The 20,694-nt window shown below is 47.3% G+C and overlaps 1 protein-coding gene across 1 annotated transcript in view; it reads left to right on the plus strand.

Annotated features, from left to right (window-relative positions):
- Positions 1-20,694, plus strand: part of ccdc135 (coiled-coil domain containing 135) — a 75,604-nt gene that overhangs the window by 20,633 nt on the left and 34,277 nt on the right. Inside the window, exons 5-8 of the mRNA XM_078233242.1 lie at positions 7,083-7,241; positions 9,544-9,762; positions 14,096-14,215; positions 15,963-16,035. Of these exons, the coding sequence (XP_078089368.1) occupies positions 7,083-7,241; positions 9,544-9,762; positions 14,096-14,215; positions 15,963-16,035 (571 nt within the window). The remainder of the gene's footprint in view (positions 1-7,082; positions 7,242-9,543; positions 9,763-14,095; positions 14,216-15,962; positions 16,036-20,694) is intronic.

Here is a 20,694-nt window from a genome sequence, read left to right on the forward strand (position 1 = left end):
AAGAATTGTTTCTACTGACTATATTTGACTGGTGAAAAGGACAACATGTGGTGATTTCCAGCTGCCTTCCTCACATACGGTTGAAGGGAACACTAACTTCTTTCCCAGAGGATCCTCAGCCTGGGACCAGCCAGCTGTTGTTTTCCAAGGCCGTAGCTCCTCTGTCCTCAGCACCATAGGATCCATTGGATCCACTGTTGGCCATCACTCAATCTTGAGCACGGAACCCGTCCAGTTTCTACCAGCTAGGCCAACTGCATCTAGACTCTTAAATCAGCTGTCACTCCAATACCCCTGTTAACCTGCATCAGTAAGAAGTTTAACAACACCAGGTTAAAGTCCAACAGGTTTATTTGGTAGCAAAAGCCACAAGCTTTCGGAGCCTTAAGCCCCTTCTTCAGGTGAAAAAAAAAGCAGAGTGGTTTAAAACACATATCCAGATAGCTGTCTTCACAAACCTCCAGGTAGCTTAGAAAAGATCTGCATCAAGAAGTAAACAATAGTTTTTTTTTAAAAGTTGTTTTTCTTTGCTCTTGCGTGCGTTTGAATCATTTTAATTAGTAATTAATTATGAATACTTAATTAGGCTCAAATTTCACACAGCAATCTTAAGTAGAAGTACTCTTTGGAGGCAAGCATTTTTATCATCGACCACAGTGCACACAGTTTAAAAAGATAAGGACACAACATAGTTTAGCTTTTGAAATATTTATTTTACTTTAAATATCAAACATTCTACAGAACATCCACTCGGACATTTTCACTTGATTTCACTGAAAGGAAATGTTCTTATGGGTCTCCCATCCCACCTTTTGTAGTCACATTGACTCTCTTTTTGGGGTCTGGGCCATAAGGCACAGTGTCCCTCCAGCACCCCACCCAAGTGGCCATTTGAGCTTAGCTGGGAAGTGCCATCTGACATCTCAACCATGGAGACTGCCAGCCAGGCATTATCGCTGTTCTCAACATTGTCCATGTACTTGTGGCTCCAGCAAGCTGGCTACATAGTGATCAGGAGTGGGAACCTGGGCTGCCTTTCTGTTCCACAGGCAATTGTACCATAACGACAGAAAATGCTGGAAAACACTCAGCAGGTGCGGCAGCATTTGTAGAGAGAGAAAAACAGAAATCATGGGCTGCGTTTAAAGCCACCCCACTGGATGGGTTTTCACTTGGGGAGGCAGTGGACTGGGAAAATATTTCAAGACCATTATTTTCTTTTAACTTTTTACGTTATTGGATGGAATTTTACTGGTTCGCCCGCCCATCAATGGGTGGAGCAAGCCAGTACAATAGGACGAGAGCCGAGAAATCAGGATCATACCCGATTACTTGGTTCTCGCAATCTAACAGGAGCTGAATTTCCGGCGAGGTCAGTCTCCGGCGAGAGGCAGAATAATTTATTTAAACTTGTATTAATCTAATTTAAATGGCATTAGTAAGCCCGGCACTGAACTGTCTGGGCTTGCTTGCCTTTATGGCCTCAACGGTAGAGGTTCTCTCTGGCAAGGAAAACACCTGCTCCCCATGAGCAGTGCCAGCCTGGCACCTTGGTAATGCCCATCGGGCAGGGCAGTTCCAGGGGGCCTGAAGGGGCGGGTATGGAGGTAGGGCCCGAAGGGGAAGAGAGGGTCAGCTGCCACTCTGCATTGCAATCGGTACAGGGGGGAAGGGAGGATTGGGGGGGCCTCGCTGCCATTCTGCAGATGTGATTGGTGGGGGAGGAAGGGGGGCCCGCTGCCACTCTGCCTGCGATCAGTGGGAGGGGGATGTAATTGGTCTGGGTGGTAGGTGGGGGGGTGCGGTGGCAGGGGCTACATTTCCAGGTGGTGTGGGGCTCGTGATTGGCCATGGGCACCTGCGATGGCAGGCTGGGGGGGGGGGGGGGGGGGTGGTAGTTGGATGAGGCTGACTGCAACAGCAGAGGCCTGACAACTCTCTCTCTGTCAGACCTTACCTGTTGCTATCGCGCATGTGCAGACAAAGGTCTGCACATGCGCAATAATTCCCTCTGCTGCTGACTGGCGAATCAAGCTCCACCCACTGCCTGTAGCAGCTAGAAATGGTCTAGCCGATTTTTTTCATGCATTATGTGCACAAGATTGGGTGTAAAAATTTACTCAAGAAACAGATTTGCAACTCTCCCATTTTCACACTAGCTGGACACTTGAAATCATTCTCGTAAAATTCTGCCCAATTCTGCCCAGGAGTTGCAGTTCTGGGCTGCCCGAGAGTCATGCCCCAGTCTTTATGATGTTAACTATAGGCTGCTAGGTGATTCTGCCCAAGAGAGAACTCCACCTTCTGAGGTGATCACTCACTCTCAGTTCCCATTGGTCCCTCAGGTCCCTTCTTATGAGCTGTCTTAAAGGGACACACACCACAGGTGCCCCCTAAGTTGCCTGCTCATCGGCCTATTGAGGCTCTTAAGTGACCCATTATTGCCCTCTTAAGGCCCTCAATCTGTCTCCTCCATAAAACTCTGGACAGTGGCAGGTGGGCGAGACATTACTGGTTAATAGGTGGAAAAAAAGGGCCATACGTCCTTTAGCGGGTGTGAGCAATTGGGAGCGTTCCTCCCCAAGATGTTACCTGCCCTTGTGCCTCTCCCTCTGGCCACCAAAGCCCACTGCCCTTTCCCAGGATATCCAATCTCTGCCTGCCCGAACAACCTGAGACTTACCAACTCTGGTTGCCATTGTGGAAATGTTTGCAGTGCCAGCAGTGCCCAATACTGAGCTCCGGCGTTTCTGGAACTGCTAGAACTACCAGCCAATCAGATTGGCTGGCAGTTCTCGAGTGGAGGACTTCCTCTCACTGAGGAGCGGTAATCTGACCTTCACCTTTTTAAGGCTGCCATTACGGCTCTAGGGCAGCCTCATTGAAAGTCAATTAGTTCAGCACTGACTAAATTCAGCCCACTGTTTCAACATTTCACAATCTTCCAGACTCAAACATTCTATTCAACAATTGCAGATCATAACCAGTTTTTCAGATAGCAGTTACGGATAATGGTTTTACTGTTGCCATTTGCATCACCTCTTAGAAACATAGAAAAACTACAGCACAAAACAGGCCCTTCGGCCCCACAAGTTGTGCCGAACATATCCCTACCTTTTAGGCCTACCTATAACCCTCCATCCTATTACGCTCCATGTACTCATCCAGGAGTCTCTTAAAAGACCCTATTGAGTTTGCCTCCACCACCCCTGACGGCAGCCGATTCCACTCGCCCACCACCCTCTGTGTGAAAAACTTCCCCCAAACATTTCCCCTGTACCTACCCCCCAGCACCTTAAACCTGTGTCCTCTCGTAGCAGACATTTCCACCCTGGGAAAAAGTCTCTGAGAGTCCACCCGATCTATGCCTCTCAACATCTTATATACCTCTATTAGGTCTCCTCTCATCCTACGTCTCTCCAAGGAGAAAAGACCGAGCTCCCTCAGCCTATCCTCATAAGGCATGCCACTCAATCCAAGCAACATCCTTGTAAATCTCCTCTGCACCCTTTCAATCTTTTCCACATTCTTCCTGTAATGAGGCGACCAGAACTGAGCACAGTACTCCAAGTGGGGTCTGACAAGGGTCTTATATAGCTGCATCATTATCCCCGGACTCCTAAACTCAATCCCTCGATTGATAAAGGCCAGCACACCATACGTCTTCTTAACCAACTCCTCCACCTGCGAGGCCGATTTTAGAGTCCTATGGACCCGGACCCCAAGGTCGTTCTGATCCTCTACAGTACTAAAAGTCTTTCCCTTTATATTGTACTCCTTCATCCCATTTGACCTGCCAAAATGGACCACTACGCATTTATCTGGGTTGAAGTCCATCAGCCACTTCTCCGCCCAGTCTTGCATCCTATCTATGTCCATCTGTAACTTCTGACACCCCTCCAGACTATCCACAACCCCACCAACCTTCGTGTCGTCGGCAAACTTACCAACCCATCCCTCCACTTCCTCATCCAGGTCATTTATGAAAATGACAAACAGCAAGGGTCCCAGAACAGATCCCTGGGGCACACCACTGGTGACCGACCTCCATTTAGAAAAAGACCCATCTATACCCACTCTCTGCCTCCTTTGGGCAAGCCAGTTCTGGATCCACAGGGCAGCGGCACCTTGGATCCCATGCCCTCTCACTTTTTCTCGAAGCCTTGCATGGGGGACCTTATCAAAAGCCTTGCTAAAATCCATAAAAACCACATCTACCACTTTCCCTTCGTCAATGTGTTTAGTCACATTTTCAAAGAACTCCACCAGGCTCGTAAGGCATGATCTGCCTTTGACAAAGCCAAGTTTTGATCCAAAACTTGATCCAAGTTTTGATCCAAAACTTGATCAAAGTTTTGTTTCTTTAGTTGTGCCATTACAGCCCACCTTTACCTTACAGCATCATCCATTTGATCATTTACCTCTCCTGCCTTCCACCCTATCACAGACCTTTTTTTCTTTCCCCTTCCTCTTTCCCTGCATCTAAACTTGCTTAAAACCTGTTAACATCTCTAACTTTTTCCAACTCTAATGATAGGTCACCAATCTGAAATGTTAGCTGTTTCTCTCTCTTCTGTGCTGCCTGACTTGCTGAGTGGTTTTCATCAATTTCTGTTTCAATTTCAAATTTTCAGTGTCCGCCATATCTTGCAACTACTGTAGCATTTAACAGCTGTTCTGGTTTGATCAGCTAACTCAAGATGTCAGGCTTTGGGTCAGATGGCTATAGAGGGATAAAGGCGGGCAATTGGGACTAGCTTAGTGGTAAAAAAAGGGCAGCATGGACAAGTTGGGCCGAAGGACCTGTTTCTATGCTGTAAGCCTCTATGACTCTATGACTTGAGACATTACTGGTTGGAATGGCTCAGCGATGGAACCTTTCAACTCTGAACTAGTCCGTATGGCTTTCAACTCTGAACCATCGGACAAACCACTTTTCTCTCTTCCTTCACCCGTGTTCCTGACAGTTTTGACTCCTTGGCTAGTACTCTTCCAAAAGCTCCAAGCCCTTCTGCCCTCTCAGTGAATGCCAGCAGTCTAACCTCTTCTTTGGGAACATCATCACTGACCTTACTCCTTTTAACTGCACTGGGTATGCTGGTATCAGTTAAAGTGATCTTGAAGCTCTCAGATTGTCATTGAAACCCTACTGGTTCACTAATGACCTTCAGGAAAGGAAACCTGCGAACCTTATTTGGTCCGGACTACATGTGATTCCAGATCCACAGCAATGTGGTTGTCTCTTAACTGCCCGCTTACGTGACCCTGCAAATCACCTGAGTTGTATCTAACGACCTAAGCACTCAGATAAAAGCAAAATACTGTGGATGCTGGAATCTGAAACAAAGACAGAAAATGCTGGAAAATCTCAGCAGGTCTGACAGCACCTGTGAGGAGAGAAAAGAGCTGATGTTTCGAGTCTAGATGACCCTTCAAAGGGTCTGTTTTTGTTTTCTTGTTTTTGTGGTTTTCTCTATTCTCTCCCTGTGATTTTCCAGCATTTTCTGTTTTTGTTTCAGGTTCCAGCATCTGCAGTATTTTGCTTTTATCTGAATGTTTAGGTTGTTAGATACAACTCAGTGATTTGTGGGATCACGTTTCTGTTTTTTGTGTTGACCCGAACATTCACTTCCTCCACCAGCACAATGTGGCTCCAGTTTGTATTATCGACTGGATGCCCTGCAGCAACTCACCAAGGCTCTTTGACGGGGCACCTGAAACCTGCGATCTCCACCACCGAGAAGGTGAATGGAAACAGCATCTCCTCCAACTTCCTCTTCAAGTCACTCAACATCCTGACTTGGGACTATATCGGCAAACCTACGTTGTAGCTTTGTCAAAATCCTGAAACTTCCTCACTAACAGTGCTGTGGGAGCACATTTACCAGATGGATCATTATGGTACAAGAAGAGAACCAACCACCAGCTTCCAAAGGGATGTGAATTAAATGCCAAGATTGTCAGCGACACTTTGATTCTGTGAATGAGTGAGAAGAGAAGACCGATTATTTGTGTGGATAAATGCATTCACCAGCATGATACTGAGACTTATAGATCAGGGAATGCTGGACTCATTCCCTAGATATGCTAATGTCAGCTTCAGGAAAGGTTGGTGTGCTACAATTTACTTCAACATAAGAGGAGCCAAAACAAGCAGAAGCTCAGTTCCCTGTCTGAAAGTCTTTGCTGGAAATTGTGCATGTTGAGACATGAGTAAGAACAAGGTGGGGGCAGCACGATGGCACAGCCTCACAGCGCCAGGGACCTGGGTTCAATTCCGGCCTCGGGTCACTGTCTGTGTGGAGTTTGCACATTCTCCCCGTGTCTGCGTGGGTTTCCTCCCACAGTCCAAAGATGTGCGGGTTAGATTGATTGGCCATCTGAAATTAACCCTAGTATCAGGGAGGCTAGTAGGGTAAATATGTGGGGTTACAGTTCTTGTGTGGGATTGTGATTGGTGCAGACTCGATGGGCTGAATGGTCTCCTTCTGCACTATAGGGCTTCTCTGATTCTATGAAGACTGGGTTCACCTGTGATCCTCATGTGGTTATATATCTTGCCAACACTATGGGCTTACAGTTGATTTGATTTGATTTTTTATTGTCACATGTCATAGAGTCATAGAGTAATATGTATTGGTATACAGTGAAAAATATTATTTCTTGCACACTATACAGACAAAGCATACCATTTATAGAGTAAACAGGGGAGATGGAAAGGAGATGGTGCAGAATGTAGTGTGACAGTCATAGCTGGGTGTAGAGAAAGATCAACTTAATATGAGGTAGGTCCATTCAAAAGTCTGATGATGGCAGGGAAGAAGGCATTCTTGAGTCGGTTGGTACGTGGCCTCAGACTTTTGTATCTTTTTTCTGATGGAAGAAGGTGGAAGGGAGAATGCCCCGGGTTCATGGGGTCCTTGAATGGGAGACAGGAGCACTGTGTACATCTATGAGCCACAAGCCAACATGAAGCAGGGGAAGAGGAGGAGTAATCACTAATAAAATCATTCAATACATTTTACAGTCAGCCCGTTATAATTAGCAATTTTGTTTAAACACACTTTTAACATTTTTTTAAGGTTAAAATAGACCAAGATAAACAAGTTGTGAAGAGGTACGCTGTAAAACCAGTTCGAGAGTTAAGGAGCAAATTTGAAATGAACCAGCAAGCTCAGAAGGTGGCAGAGAAGAAAGCAGAAGATGAAAGGAGGCAGAAAGAACTGGAGCGTTTGGCAGATGTGAGTCCCAGCAACTAATCATCCTGCTTGTGTGTGTGTGTGTGTGTGCGTATCAAAATAAAAAATGGATGGCTCTTCATAAAGACAACCTAGGCCAGAGATACCACTGTTCGAACAAAAGAAATAGGAGCAGCTGTGGACTAGGTGGTCTGCCAAGCCTGCTCCCCCATTCAGTACAATTATGGCCAAATCTTTGGCTTCGATTCCACTTTCCTGCCCTCTCCCCGTATCTGTTCATTCCCTCAGAGTCTAAAAACCTGTCTATCTTAGCCTTAAATTTATTTGACGGTGGAGCACCCTCTGGGATAGAGAATCCAAAGATTCAAGACCTTTAAAATGAAAATCAAATTATCCTTATCTCAGTGAGATCGCCTCTCATTTTTCCAAATTCCAGAGAGATAGGCCCAATTTATTATGCCTCTCCTCATAGGACAGCTTTCTCACCCCAGGAACTAATCCAAAGAACAAAGAGCAAAGAACATTGCAGCACAGGAACAGGCCCTCCGGCCCTCCAAGCCCGTGCCGCTCCCTGGTCCAAACTAGACCATTCTTTTGTATCCCTCCATTCCCACTCCGTTCATATGGCTGTCTAGATAAGTCTTAAATGTTCCCAGTGTGTCCGCCTCCACCACCTTGCCTGGCAGCGCATTCCAGGCCCCCACCACCCTCTGTGTAAAATATGTCCTTCTGATATCTGTGTTAAACCTCCCCCCCTTCACCTTGAACCTATGACCCCTCGTGAACGTCACTACCGACCTGGGGAAAAGCTTCCCACCGTTCACCCTATCTATGCCTTTCATAATTTTATACACCTCTATTAAGTCTCCCCTCATCCTCCGTCTTTCCAGTGAACGTTTGCTGCACAGTCTCCGAAGCAAGCATATGCTTTCTCCGATATTGCACAGTACTCTAGGTGTGGTCTCACCAAAGCCTGATACAATTGCAGCAATCCTGCTCTGCAATCCAGTAAAGGCCAGCATGCCACTTGGCTTACAAAAGCAAAATACTGCGGTTGCTGGAAATACTCAACATGCTGGAAATGCTCAGTAAATCCTCGCCAGGTCAAATTGATTACCCTTGGGAGACATTTGGGGCACTCATGCAAGTTTTGGCAGTTAGCAAGAAATCTATTATGATCTGCCCAGGGAACCCTAGCTGGAATTGTAAGGTTAATCTGGATTTCCTCGCACTCCCCACCCCCTAATAGGGAAGGGTCAAGTGGAAGACTAAGGGCCCAATTTTACCATCAAGTTACGCCTGTTTTTGGGCACGAAAACTTGATGAAGTCGGGCGTGAGGTGAGTAGCACAATCTGCGCCCACCTCCACGCCGGTTCCCCCTTTACCAAGGGCCGAAAATAGCCACCATCAGGATCACACACGAAATGGGCATGACATCAATTTAAATACATTTGCATGCATTAATGGGCTGCATGCCCAAACTTACCGGCATTTCCCCCATTACCACCGTGTTCACCCGTCCAGATTTGGCATGAAACAGACATGGTACACAAAGGTCTGATTCGGTGAGGGAGTGGGGGGGGGGGGGAGGGGGGGGGGGAGGTGGTGGTGATGGAGGTGGGTCAGATGGCTTTCTGACTCAGATCGGGGAGGCAGGGGCAGGGGGAGTCCGCTGCCACTCTGCGTGTGATCAGTGGGGGGGGGGGGGGGTCCACTGCCACTCTGCATGTGATCGGTGGGGGGGGGAGGTCCGCTGCCACTCTGCGTGTGATTGGGGGGGGGGGGCAAGGGGGGAGGGGCCCGCAATCGGTCTGGGTGGCAGGGAGAGGGGGATTAGGGGGGTCAATAATGTTGTGGGGGTGGGGCAATGTCTGTGAGGGCCAAGGGGGAGGCATTATACGGCCTGGGAGCAATGTGGCAGGGGAGCGTTTTTCCATCTTTTTTTCCTGCGCATGCACAGTTGGAGGCGCTGGTCGGAGCTGCAGTTTCGGGCACGTTAAGCCCTGCCCACAGGCTTTTGCAGCACGATTCAGAATCGCTGCTATTTTTTCAGGCAGAGTGTGTATGGGGGCACCTCAGAATGGGATCTGAAACACTCCCAATTTCAAGTCCGCCCAGCACTTGGAATGAAAATGGGAAACTAGGGCCCCAAGTTGCATCTTGGTGACATGGAGTCAGGTAAACCACTTCACTACCATTATTGCTGTACTCGTTGATCAGCTGAAACGTTGAGCAGTTTGATTCTGATCTTTTGACATTGGTAATTTTGAAGCCTGAAAGAGAAAAAAAATTAGTAGGAAGTAAGAATTATGGACCCGAATTCACCATATCCTCCTGTTCTAGCTCAAGATAAAAGGAACACATGATGTCATGCATGGTCTGCGGGTGCACTGTTGGGTTCTGGTGCTTGCAGGCAAAAGGGAAGTCCCAGAGAACTTCTTCATCGACCCCTTCACGGGAAACAGCTACAAAACTACGAACGAAAAATTCTTGGGAATCGAGAGCATCTGGAACCATCGTAACTACTGGGTGAACATGCAGGAATGCAAATTTGGTTGCAAGGTATTCTTTTCTTAGCCTTGAATCTAGAATCATATGGATAGAAATTGCCCCATTGGGCAGATGCAGCATGGGTTCATGAAAGGCAGGTCATGTTTAACTAATTTACTGGAATCCTTTGAGGACATTATGAGCGCGGTGGACAATGAGGAACCTGTGGATGTGGTTTATCTGGATTTCCAGAAGGCATTTGACAAGGTGCCGCACAAAAGGCTGCTGCATGAGATAAAGGTGCACGGTGTTATGGGTAATGTATTTGCATGCACAGAGGATTGGTTAACTAACAGAAAGCAAAGAGCAGGGATAAATGGATGTTTTTCTGGTTGGCTAGTGGTGTGCCTCAGGGATCAGTGTTGGGACTGCAATTGTTTACAATTTACATAGATGATTTGGAGTTGGGGACCAAGTGTAGTATGTCAAAATTCACAGGTGACACTAAGATGAGTGGCAGAACAAAGTGTGCAGAGGATACTGAAAGTCTGCAGAGGGATATAGATAGTTTAAATGAGTGGGCAAGGGTCTGGCAGATGGAATACAATGTTGGTAAATATGAGGTCATCCATTTTGGTAGGAATAACAGCAAAATGGACTATTATTTAAATGGTAAAAAATTGCAGCATGCTGCTGTGCAGAGGGTGTCCTTGTGCAAGAATCACAAGGAGTTGGTTTGCAGGTGCAGCAGGTAATTAAGAAGGCAAATGGAATTTTGTCCTTCATTGCTGGAGGGATGGAGTTTAAAAACAGAGAGGTTATGTTGCAGCTGTATAAGGTTGCAGCTGGAGTACTGTGTACAGTTTTGGTCTGGGACTATACTTATTGGAATTTAGAAGAATGAGGGGAGATCTTATAGAAACATATAAGATTATGAAGGGAATAGATAAGATAGAAGCAGGGAGCTTGTTTCCACTGGCGGGTGAAACCAGAACTAGGGGGCATGGCCTCAAAATAAGGGGGAGCAGATTTAGGTCTGAGTTGGGGAGGAACTTCTTTACCTAAAGGGTTGTGAATCAGTGGAATTCCCTGCCCAGTGAAGCAGTTGAGGCTACCTCATTGAATGTTTTAAAGGCAAGAATAAATAAATTTTTGAACAGTAAAGGAATTAAGTGTTATGGTGAGCGGGTGGGTAAGTGGAGCTGAGTCCACGAAAATATCAGCCATGATCTTATTGAATGGCGGAGCAGGCTCGAGGGGCCAGATGGCCTACTCCTGCTCCTAGTTATGTTCTTACTGCTAACCTGTGCAGGCTTTCTTTCCTCACCTCACCCACATCCCCCTCCCCTGCACAATGGTAACAGCTGCCTGCTTCTCTTTGTCCATTGGCAGCATCAAGTAGTCCCATGAAACATAAACTATTATGCACAACTATTGTGTGCCACCCTTCGCCCCTGACCTCCAAACTCTAAAAGAGTGCCACCCTCCACAACCCTGTGGCATTTTCACCTTCTCCAGAATCCGTAACCTTGGGCATTGTCATTGCAGCCAAGTATAATCAATCAGTATTGCACTTGGGTACTCTTGTGTTCATTTGGGACATGGGGGATTGCTCAGACTAATCTTAAGTCAGACCACCTGACTTTATTTGAATTTTTCCTGATTGAACTGAGGCTTGTTGTAGTACTTGGGGTGTGGGGGTGAGAAACTGTTTTGATACTGGGCACATGGTTGGAGTGGGGTTCATTTCCTCCGAATGTTGGCTTTTAGCTTTGGTCAATTATCCGTGTTAAATCCATGTTAAATTTAATGCAGTTTGGTTTAAATGGGTTAGAGTTGCTTAAAGATAATATACTTGGAAATTTCACCAGCATAGTCAACAGCCTAGATGCACATGGTCTGGCTCATGGTCAAATCCTTTTGCACTCTTGTTCTTGGCCTCAGCTCCACCAATGTTTGGAGGTGATTCAGGTTCCCATCCACCCTTGCCCCCTGCACTTGGGTAGAATCTCTCATTGACACTGGAGGAGTCAGATGTTATGAGAAGGCGGCACGGTAGCACAGTGGTTAGCACTGCTGCTTCACAGCTCCAGGGTCCCGGGTTCGATTCCCGGCTCGGGTTACTGTCTGTGTGGAGTTTGCACATTCTCCTCGTGTCTGCGTGGGTTTCCTCCGGGTGCTCCGGTTTCCTCCCACAGTCCAAAGATGTGCGGGTTAGGTTGATTGACCAGGTTAAAAATTGCCCCTTAGAGTCCTGAGATGCGTAGGTTAGAGGGATTAGCAGGTAAATATGTGGGGGTAGGGCCTGGGTGGGATTGTGGTCGGTGCAGACTCGATGGGCCGAATGGCCTCCTTCTGCACTGTAGGGTTTCTATGATTTCTATGAAGTTGTCACTGAGATTTGTGGAGGAAAGACAGTGAACAGAGAAAGTTAAGTGTTTCACTCCCAGCAAAAGAGGGACTGTCAGTGGACATCACAATAGCTAGTTATCATAGAATCACAGAAACCCTACAGTGTAGAAAGAGGCCATTTGGCCCATCGAGTCTGCACCGACCACAATCCCACCCGGCCCCTACCCCCATATCCCTACACATTACCCGCTAATCCCTCTAACTTACACATCTCAGGACACTAAGGGGCAATTTTAGCATGGCCAATCAACCTAACCCACATATCAACCTAACCCGCACAACTTAACCCACACATCTTATAAACTGCATCATGGCAGAAGACTCACCCTAAAATATCCCAGATTGAAGATAAGGCAGTTGTGCCGACCAGTGCTCTCCAACATTGACCCTAACTGAAACTTGGCGTCAGTGAGGGGCCACCTCATTTGTATGGTGCAGAAGGTGCACCAACCTCAGCTCGCTGCTCCAACCTCAGCTAGCTGCTCCATGCCAGTGGACCTATTCTGGCTGAGCGATTGCTTCCTTCCTCTTATCTTCCCACCCCACTCTGGTTATGTTCCGACATACCTGTAAGCAAAGCTGCCAATCCAGAATCGAATTCTGGACAAGGTCGCTCACCTGGCTGTGGGACCCACATGTGCCCCAGTAGAGGTCAGTATGCTTCACCTTTCTCTCTCTCCATGGCCGGAATTCTCCCAAAACAATTCGAAGTGTCGAACTTGCGTGAGAATTCACACTGGTGTTTTTTCAGTGGGAGTTCAGAAAAGAATCTCCAACACTCTATGCACTGCAGACGTCACTAGCGTGTATATCGTTTTAAATCAGTATTCCTTCTGGAGAGGCCAGCAGCATAGTGCTGAGCGAGCCATTGCGTATACACCGATCTGTTAGCACCGAGATCGGCACATGCGCAGTAGACCCGCACTGCGGCCTCCCAATTGCTGGCCAACTTGATCACTAGCCAGGCCTGTGATCCCTGCTTCGCTGGCCCCCTGCCCCTCCATGGCCCGATCGCTGGCCTCCTGACAATTCCTGGGTTAGACCCCCCCCCACCCTGGCCCAGTCCGCCCCGATCACTGGCCTCCCTCCTTCCCCCACCGATCCTGGCTGCAGAGTGGCAACGGGACCCCCACCGATTGCCCCGCCTCCATCAAACCTTGCCCCCTTGACCCCAATTGCCCCCCCCCTTCACTCCAGTGGGGTCAGGCTGCCAGCTTCCCAAAAGTGGGGAGCTACTTTAAACCCCGCTGGAGTGAACCACTCCGGCAGGAGGGGAAGAGATGCTAGTGGGCCCAGAGACTTCAGTCCTGGACCGGCTAATTATATTTAAATAACATTAAAATCTCCCCTGTATACCTAATAGAAATAGGCACGGAGCTGGTGGCACCAGAAATCATTAGTGTAGTGGGATGGGAAAATCGCCCCCATGTTTTGGCTGCCACAGTCATACTTGGTCTTCAGTGTATCTCAGGAATGGAAATTCTGGATTTGGATGTCAGCGCTCCTGTCTTCACTCCCAACTCACCCAAGCTTGACATTTCACCCAAGCTTATCTAGACAGCCATATGAACGGAGTGGGAATGGAGGGATACAAAAGAATGGTCTAGTTTGGACCAGGGAGCGGCGCGGGCTTGGAGGGCCGAAGGGCCTGTTCCTGTGCTGTATTGTTCTTTGTTCAGGGTTCTATCAGTTTCCTACCAACTTTACAATGCTTAACCTCTAAAACTCCTGATTTGTTTGAGACAGGCAGATACCGTTTACAAGTGTTAGAAATGAGAAACCATGAATGCCAATGTTGGGTGAACTCTCCTGCCTGTGAAATTCCTCAGGGCCTCGCTACTTCCATCATTTTGGCAGAAACCCAATGCGTAGACAAGGTTTCTGCTGAGTCTGTGCCTCAGTTACAGCAGTGAAGCTGGAGAGGCCCTGAGAAAAGTTCTGATGAATGTTACTTTTTAATGAATTAGTGATGGTGTTATTCCTCTTTTCCTAGGATATGGTCTTTGACCTTGGCGACCCTGTGAGATGGGAATATATGCTGCCTGACACTGAGAATTCCCAGCTTGCCATCCCTGAATCGTATGATTATCTTACTGATGAGGGCTTCGATGATGTGAGATCTGATTGATAATTGCTTATAAATAGATTTAGTTAATTAGATTTCAAAATTTATTTAACCTAGAGTAAGAGTAAGATCTTCCCTTTCCTGGTCTCCTGAAGCTAGTGACTCATATAATTCAGTTCCATGTGGCAACTGCACACTAGTGCTTCACCCAAATAATCATTCTTCCATCTGAACCCAGACCAGGAGTCAGCAAGTTGGATGACTCTGAAGTTACTTACTCTTCTCACTGGACATCTGCAGATTGGTTCCATTCAGGCAAAGGCAGTCGTCCCAATGAGCTGGACAGCAGAGGAAGGCCACCGGAGGAGGATAGTCAATCATGCAGATGTTGAGGGATAGCAAGGATGGAGAATAAGTCATAGTCACGAGGACTTCATTTGCAATCTTGTCTGAGGCAGTTATTGTTCATAAACAGAGTAGCAAGGCTAACCAAATGGACCAGTACAGAGACATTTTAAGGAGAGCTGGATTTGGAGTTGGGTGCTGATGACACATTTGAAGAATTTAGAGGAAGGAGGTTAGATATAGGCCATGGTTGGAGAGAATGGAGGGGTCAATGGCGGGTCTATGAGGAGGGGCTAATGGCAGCAATTTTGAAAGGGAGAGGGATGACATGTAAAAGAAAAGGGAACCATTCACAGGGTCAGTTAGCTTTGAGGTCAGAAGAGGTGATTGAGTGATCAGGGGTTGGATGGAATGAGGATCAAGGGAGCAGTAATTAGCTCTCCTCAAGAATTACATTGGATATATTGTACGGATATAGGACATTTAGTGCAACTTATCCATGTGAGTGCTTGACACCTCACAGACCACTTATTCTAATTACTGCTTCATACTACACCCCATATCCTGCCATCCCATTCTTCCTCATGAAAGCATTAGTCCTTTCCAAAAATGCTTAATGCTTCAACTTCAAATACTTCAACCACTTCATGTAGAAGTTGCTGAAAATAAGCGTGCAGATGCAGCAGGCGGTAAAGAAGGCAAATGGTATGTTGGCCTTCATTGCGAGAGGTTTCGAGTACAGGAGCAGGGATGCGTTGTTGCAATTATACAGGGCCTTGGTGAGGCCACACCTAGAATATTGTGTGCAGGTTTGGTTGTCCTTTTCTGAGGAAGGATGTTCTTGCTCTCGAGGGAGCGCAGCGAAGGTTTACCAGGCTGATTCCGTGGATGGCGGGACTGATGTAGGAGGCGAGATTGACTGGAGTTCAGACAAATGAGGGGGGATCTCATAGAGACTTATAAAATTCTAGCAGGACTAGACAGGGTAGATGTAGAAAGGACGTTCCCGATGGTGGGGGTGTCCAGAACCAGGGGTCACAGTCTGAGGATACGGGGTAGACCATTTAGGACGGAGATGAGGAGACAGAGCCTGTGGAATTCATTACCATAGGAGGCAGTTGATGCCAAAACATGTATTCAAGAGGGAGCTGGGTCTAGCACTTGGGGCGAATGGGATCAATGGGGAGAAAGTAGGATTAGGTTATTGAGTTGGACAATCAGCCATGATCGTAATGAATGGTGGAGCAGGTTCGAAGGGCCGAATGACCTCCTCCTGCTTCTATGCTTCTACGTAAGTAAGTGCCATATTCTCACCACTGTATGTAAAAGGAAAACTTACTTAAATTCATTATCTGAGCTGTTAATAATATTAGCTGAACAGAGAATTCAAAAATTCAGGTAAACGGTTTAAAATGATTGTGCTTTCATAACACTTAACTTTCTGTTTCAGGATGAGAAGGAAATGGAAAAGATTTTTGACATGCCTCCATCATGGATACAAGCAATTAATATTCCTGCTAAAGGTAAAATGGCCTCCCTCAGTATCTAGTCTGATGGACTTATATGATGTTGATCAAGGTAAAGATTAGGGAAAAGGAAAGATTACTTCATTAATTAAAAAATAAATCAGCCCAATCTAATTACTGAAACCAGTTTTATAATCATTATTTACTTATTGTATCACAATTTACCTGAGATGTGTAGCTCTTTACTTTCTAGGGATTAAAATGATAGCAGTACGCTTGTGTTTACATTGCAACTGCGTGTAAGAAAGAACATGAATTCCAGGAACCAATCGAATGAACCTTCATGGCATCATACTGTGGTTACAGTACAGAAGGAAGCCACGTGATCCATCATTTTCATGCCAGCTCTCTGCAAGAGGAACTCCAGTCACACTCTCCTAAGCCTTCCCCGCAGCAGGCAAATCTTTATTCTTTCAGTAATTATCTAATTCCCTTTTGAAACATGCAGTTGAATCAGCCTCCACCACATTCCCAGGCAGTGCATTCCAGACCTTAACAACTTGCTGCAGAAGTGATTTATTCCTCATGTTGGTTCTTTTGCCAATCACTTAAACTGGTGCCCTCTGTTTTGTATATAAGGATAATCTTGCCTCAGTGAGAGGCTTTATTGAACTGGTCTTAAGATGTCTGCCTCCAGAGTCTCTTGGCATAGTCACATGACTACAGAGAGCCAGACGTGTCAATCAGACTGGTTACATTTCAAAATTCAAACATCCCTTTTTCATATCAAACAAAAGACACAAACATCCTCCTTTTCTGAACAAACAAAAGCTATATTTGCATTGCATGATCCTGTGTGACTGAGTTACCCAGGTCACCCACTATACATCCACTGTTCTTATGCATTACCAATTGTTTGTTCTGCTAGTCATTTACAGCACATGAATTGCACACATAGAGTGGGATTTTTCTGTCCCGCTGCGCTGGTCGAGTAGCGTATCAGGGTGGGAAATATGAGCGGGAGGTAGAAAATGCGAATTGCACTCAGCATTGGGCCATTCGCAATCCTCCCAGGCTGGTGCAATCAGCCTCGCGCCCAGGAAGGCTGATTTAAATATTTATAAGATCAATTAAATCTTATTAGTGAGCTTGGGATGTAATAGTCTGGGCTCACTTCACCTTACAATCTCACTGGTAGAGATTCTCACTGGCGAGGATCACAGTTAGTCCCCACCAACAGGGACCAGATGTGGCGGCCTCACTGGTGAGACCGGAGGCCATTAAAGCCCGCTGGGTAGATGGAAACAGGGAGTGGGCAGAGCCCCTTGGGTAGCGCCAGTCTAGCACTGCCAGCCTGGGACCCTGGCACCCTCGCTCTGCCAGCCAGACACACTGCCAGTGCCTGTATGGCACCCTATCACTGACTACCGGGCACTGGGCAGTGCCAGGGGGGGCAGGACCTGACAGTGGGTAGGGTCTGATGAGGGCAGAGCCAGACAGGGGGTTTCAGTAAGAGGGGAGGGAAGGAGAGAACTCTGCATAGGGGAGTGGGGACTGGTGATCAGGAATTGGGGCCCGATTGGGAATTAGAGCCGATGATCAGGGGGTTGGGGCCAGCAATTGGGGGCTGGTGATCGGGGGAGGGAGGGTTGGCAATCTGGGGGGGCCACAGATCGGGAGTTGGGCCCGGGCAATGAGGGGGTCCAGTGATCAGGAGGTCGGTGATCAGGGAGACTGAGAGGCTGGAGGCTGGCAATTGTTGGGGGGAGCTGAAAGGCCGGAGGCCGGCGATGTCTGGGAGGGTGGGGGCAGCCATTTTTGTGTTGGGGAGGCCATGTCCGTGGGGGGAGGTGGGAGGTAAACAGGATCTCCTGGTATACTGGGAGATCAGTATGCACTGGCGCCCTGAGCAGTCTTCTGCTGAATCCCTCTGGTGGGATTAGGCTCCGCTCCCCCCATCTCCACTGGCGTGAAACTCCCGACTGCCAAAGAAATTGATAGAGTGTAGGAAAATTGCGCAGGGTGGCTTGCTGAAGAAAAACGGAGCGAAACTCCCCAGTTTTCATACTTTTGGGACACTTAGAATTTTTTGGAAAGATTGCCCCCATAATCTTTAAATCATATAGGTCTCTGAACGGTTGCTGTATGCATTAACATCATTTGTACGTCTAGGTGATGTCGCTTGTTGCAAAAGTCACTAGCTTTCGGAGCGCTGCTCCTTCGTCAGGTAAGTGGGAGTTCTGTTCACAAACAGGGCATATAAAGACACAAACCCAATTTACATAATAATGGTTGAAATGCGAGTCTTTACAGGTAATCAAGTCTTAAAGGTACAGACAATGTGAGTGGAGAGAGCATTAAGCACAGGTTAAAGAGATGTGTATTGTCTCCAGACAGGACAGTTAGTGAGATTTTGCAAACCCAGGCAAGTCGTGGGGGTTACAGATAGTGTGACATGAACCCAAGATCCCGGTTGAGGCCGTCCTCATGTGTGCGGAACTTGGCTATCAGTTTCTGCTCAGCGACTCTGCGCTGTCGTGTGTCATGAAGGCCGCCATGGAGAACGCTTACGCGAAGATCAGAGGCCGAATGTCCATGACCGCTGAAGTGCTCCCCCACAGGAAGAGAACACTCTTGCCTGGTGATTGTCGAGCGGTGTTCATTCATCCGTTGTCGTAGCATCTGCATGGTCTCCCCAATGTACCATGCCTCGGGACATCCTTTCCTGCAGCATATCAGGTAGACAACATTGGCCAAGTTGCAAGAGTATGTACCGTGTACCTGGTGGATGGTGTTCTCATGTGAGATGATGGCATCCATGTCGATGATCCGGCACATCTTGCAGAGGTTGCTGTGGCAGGGTTGTATGGTGTCGTGGTCACTGTTCTCCTGAAGGCTGGGTAGTTTGCTGCGGACAATGGTCTGTTTGAGGTTGTGCGGTTGTTTGAAGGCAAGAAGTGGAGGTGTGTGGATGGCCTTGGCGAGATGTTCGTCTTCATCAATGACATGTTGAAGGCTCCGATGAGGAGCTCAGATGAGGAGGATCGCAACAGACACCTTCAGACGCTGAAAGATGACCTCATAAGAACAGGATATTGCGCTCGACTCATCGATCGACAGTTCCGACACGCCACAGCAAATAACCGCACCGACCTCCTCAGAAGACAAACACGGGACACGGCGGACAGAGTATCCTTCATTGTCCAGTACTTCCCCAGAGCGGAGAAGCTACGACATCTTCCCCGGAGCCTTCAACATGTCATTGATGAAGATGAACATCTCGCCAAGGCCATCCCCACACCCCCACTTCTTGCCTTCAAACAACCGCACAACCTCAAACAGACCATTGTCCGCAGCAAACTACCCAGCCTTCAGGAGAACAGTGACCACGACACCACACAACCCTGCCACAGCAACCTCTGCAAGACATGCCGGATCATCGACATGGATGCCATCATCTCACGTGGGAACACCATCCACCAGGTACACGGTACATACTCTTGCAACTTGGCCAATGTTATCTACCTGATACACTGCAGGAAAGGATGTCCTGAGGCATGGTACATTGGGGAGACCATGCAGACGCTACGACAACAGATGAATGAACACCGCTCGACAATCACCAGGCAAGAGTGTTCTCTTCCTGTTGGGGAACACTTCAGCGGTTACGGGCATTCGACCTCTGATCTTCGGATAAACGTTGTCCAAGGCGGCCTTCACGACACACGACAGCGCAGAGTCGCTGAGCAGAGACTGATAGCCAAGTTCCGCACACATGAGGACAGCCTCAACCGGGATCTTGGGTTCATGTCACACCATCTGTAACCCCCACGACTTGCCTGGGTTTGCAAAATCTCACTAACTGTCCTGTCTGGAGACAATACACATCTCTTTAACCTGTGCTTAATGCTCTCTCCACTCACATTGTCTGTACCTTTAAGACTTGATTACCTGTAAAGAATCACATTCCAACCATTATTTTGTAAATTGAGTCTGTGTCTTTATATGCCCTGTTTGTGAACAGAACTCCCACTTACCTGATGAAGGAGCAGCGCTCCGAAAGCTAGTGGCTTTTGCTACCAAATAAGCCTGTTGGACTTTAACCTGGTGTTGTGAGACTTCTTACTGTGTTTACCCCAGTCCAACGCTGGCATCTCCACATCATGATGTCGCTTGTCCAGAGAATGTCATTCCTGTGGTATTTATTTCCTTGGTAACTTGTTGTTCCATTGTATTTGTTGGGGACATGTGGATCTCTGGAATTGATGATAGTTCTGTACTCAGTACAACTAGTGAGATTCCTTCTTCCTGACCGGCCAATTGCAGTGAAGGAGCTGCTTCACGAGTTGAATGTATCACCGGAATTCTACCACCCCACCCACTATGGGAATTGGAGTGGGCAAGGGGTGGACAATGGGAAGGTCTGTTGACCTCGGGTAACATTTTATGGCTTTGGGATGAGTGAGGCCATAAAATCCCACGCTATATGCCTGAGGTTGCCAAAACAATGACAGCAGAAATCGTTTTCTTCTAAAATTGGATTTTCTTGTCACTGAGGTTTGCTTGATGATAGAAAGTTATCTCTACTGGATCTAGGAACAATCTCGTTGAGATTTTTTAATTCCAACTTTGAGTTGCCAAATGTGGAATTGTGTGTCATTTTGTCCTCCTGATAGCTTTGTGTCATCTCTGAAATTTGTTTCTTCTGATCTTGCG

This window comes from Mustelus asterias, chromosome 18 (genome assembly GCF_964213995.1).
Source record: "Mustelus asterias chromosome 18, sMusAst1.hap1.1, whole genome shotgun sequence".
Lineage (NCBI taxonomy): Eukaryota > Metazoa > Chordata > Chondrichthyes > Carcharhiniformes > Triakidae > Mustelus > Mustelus asterias.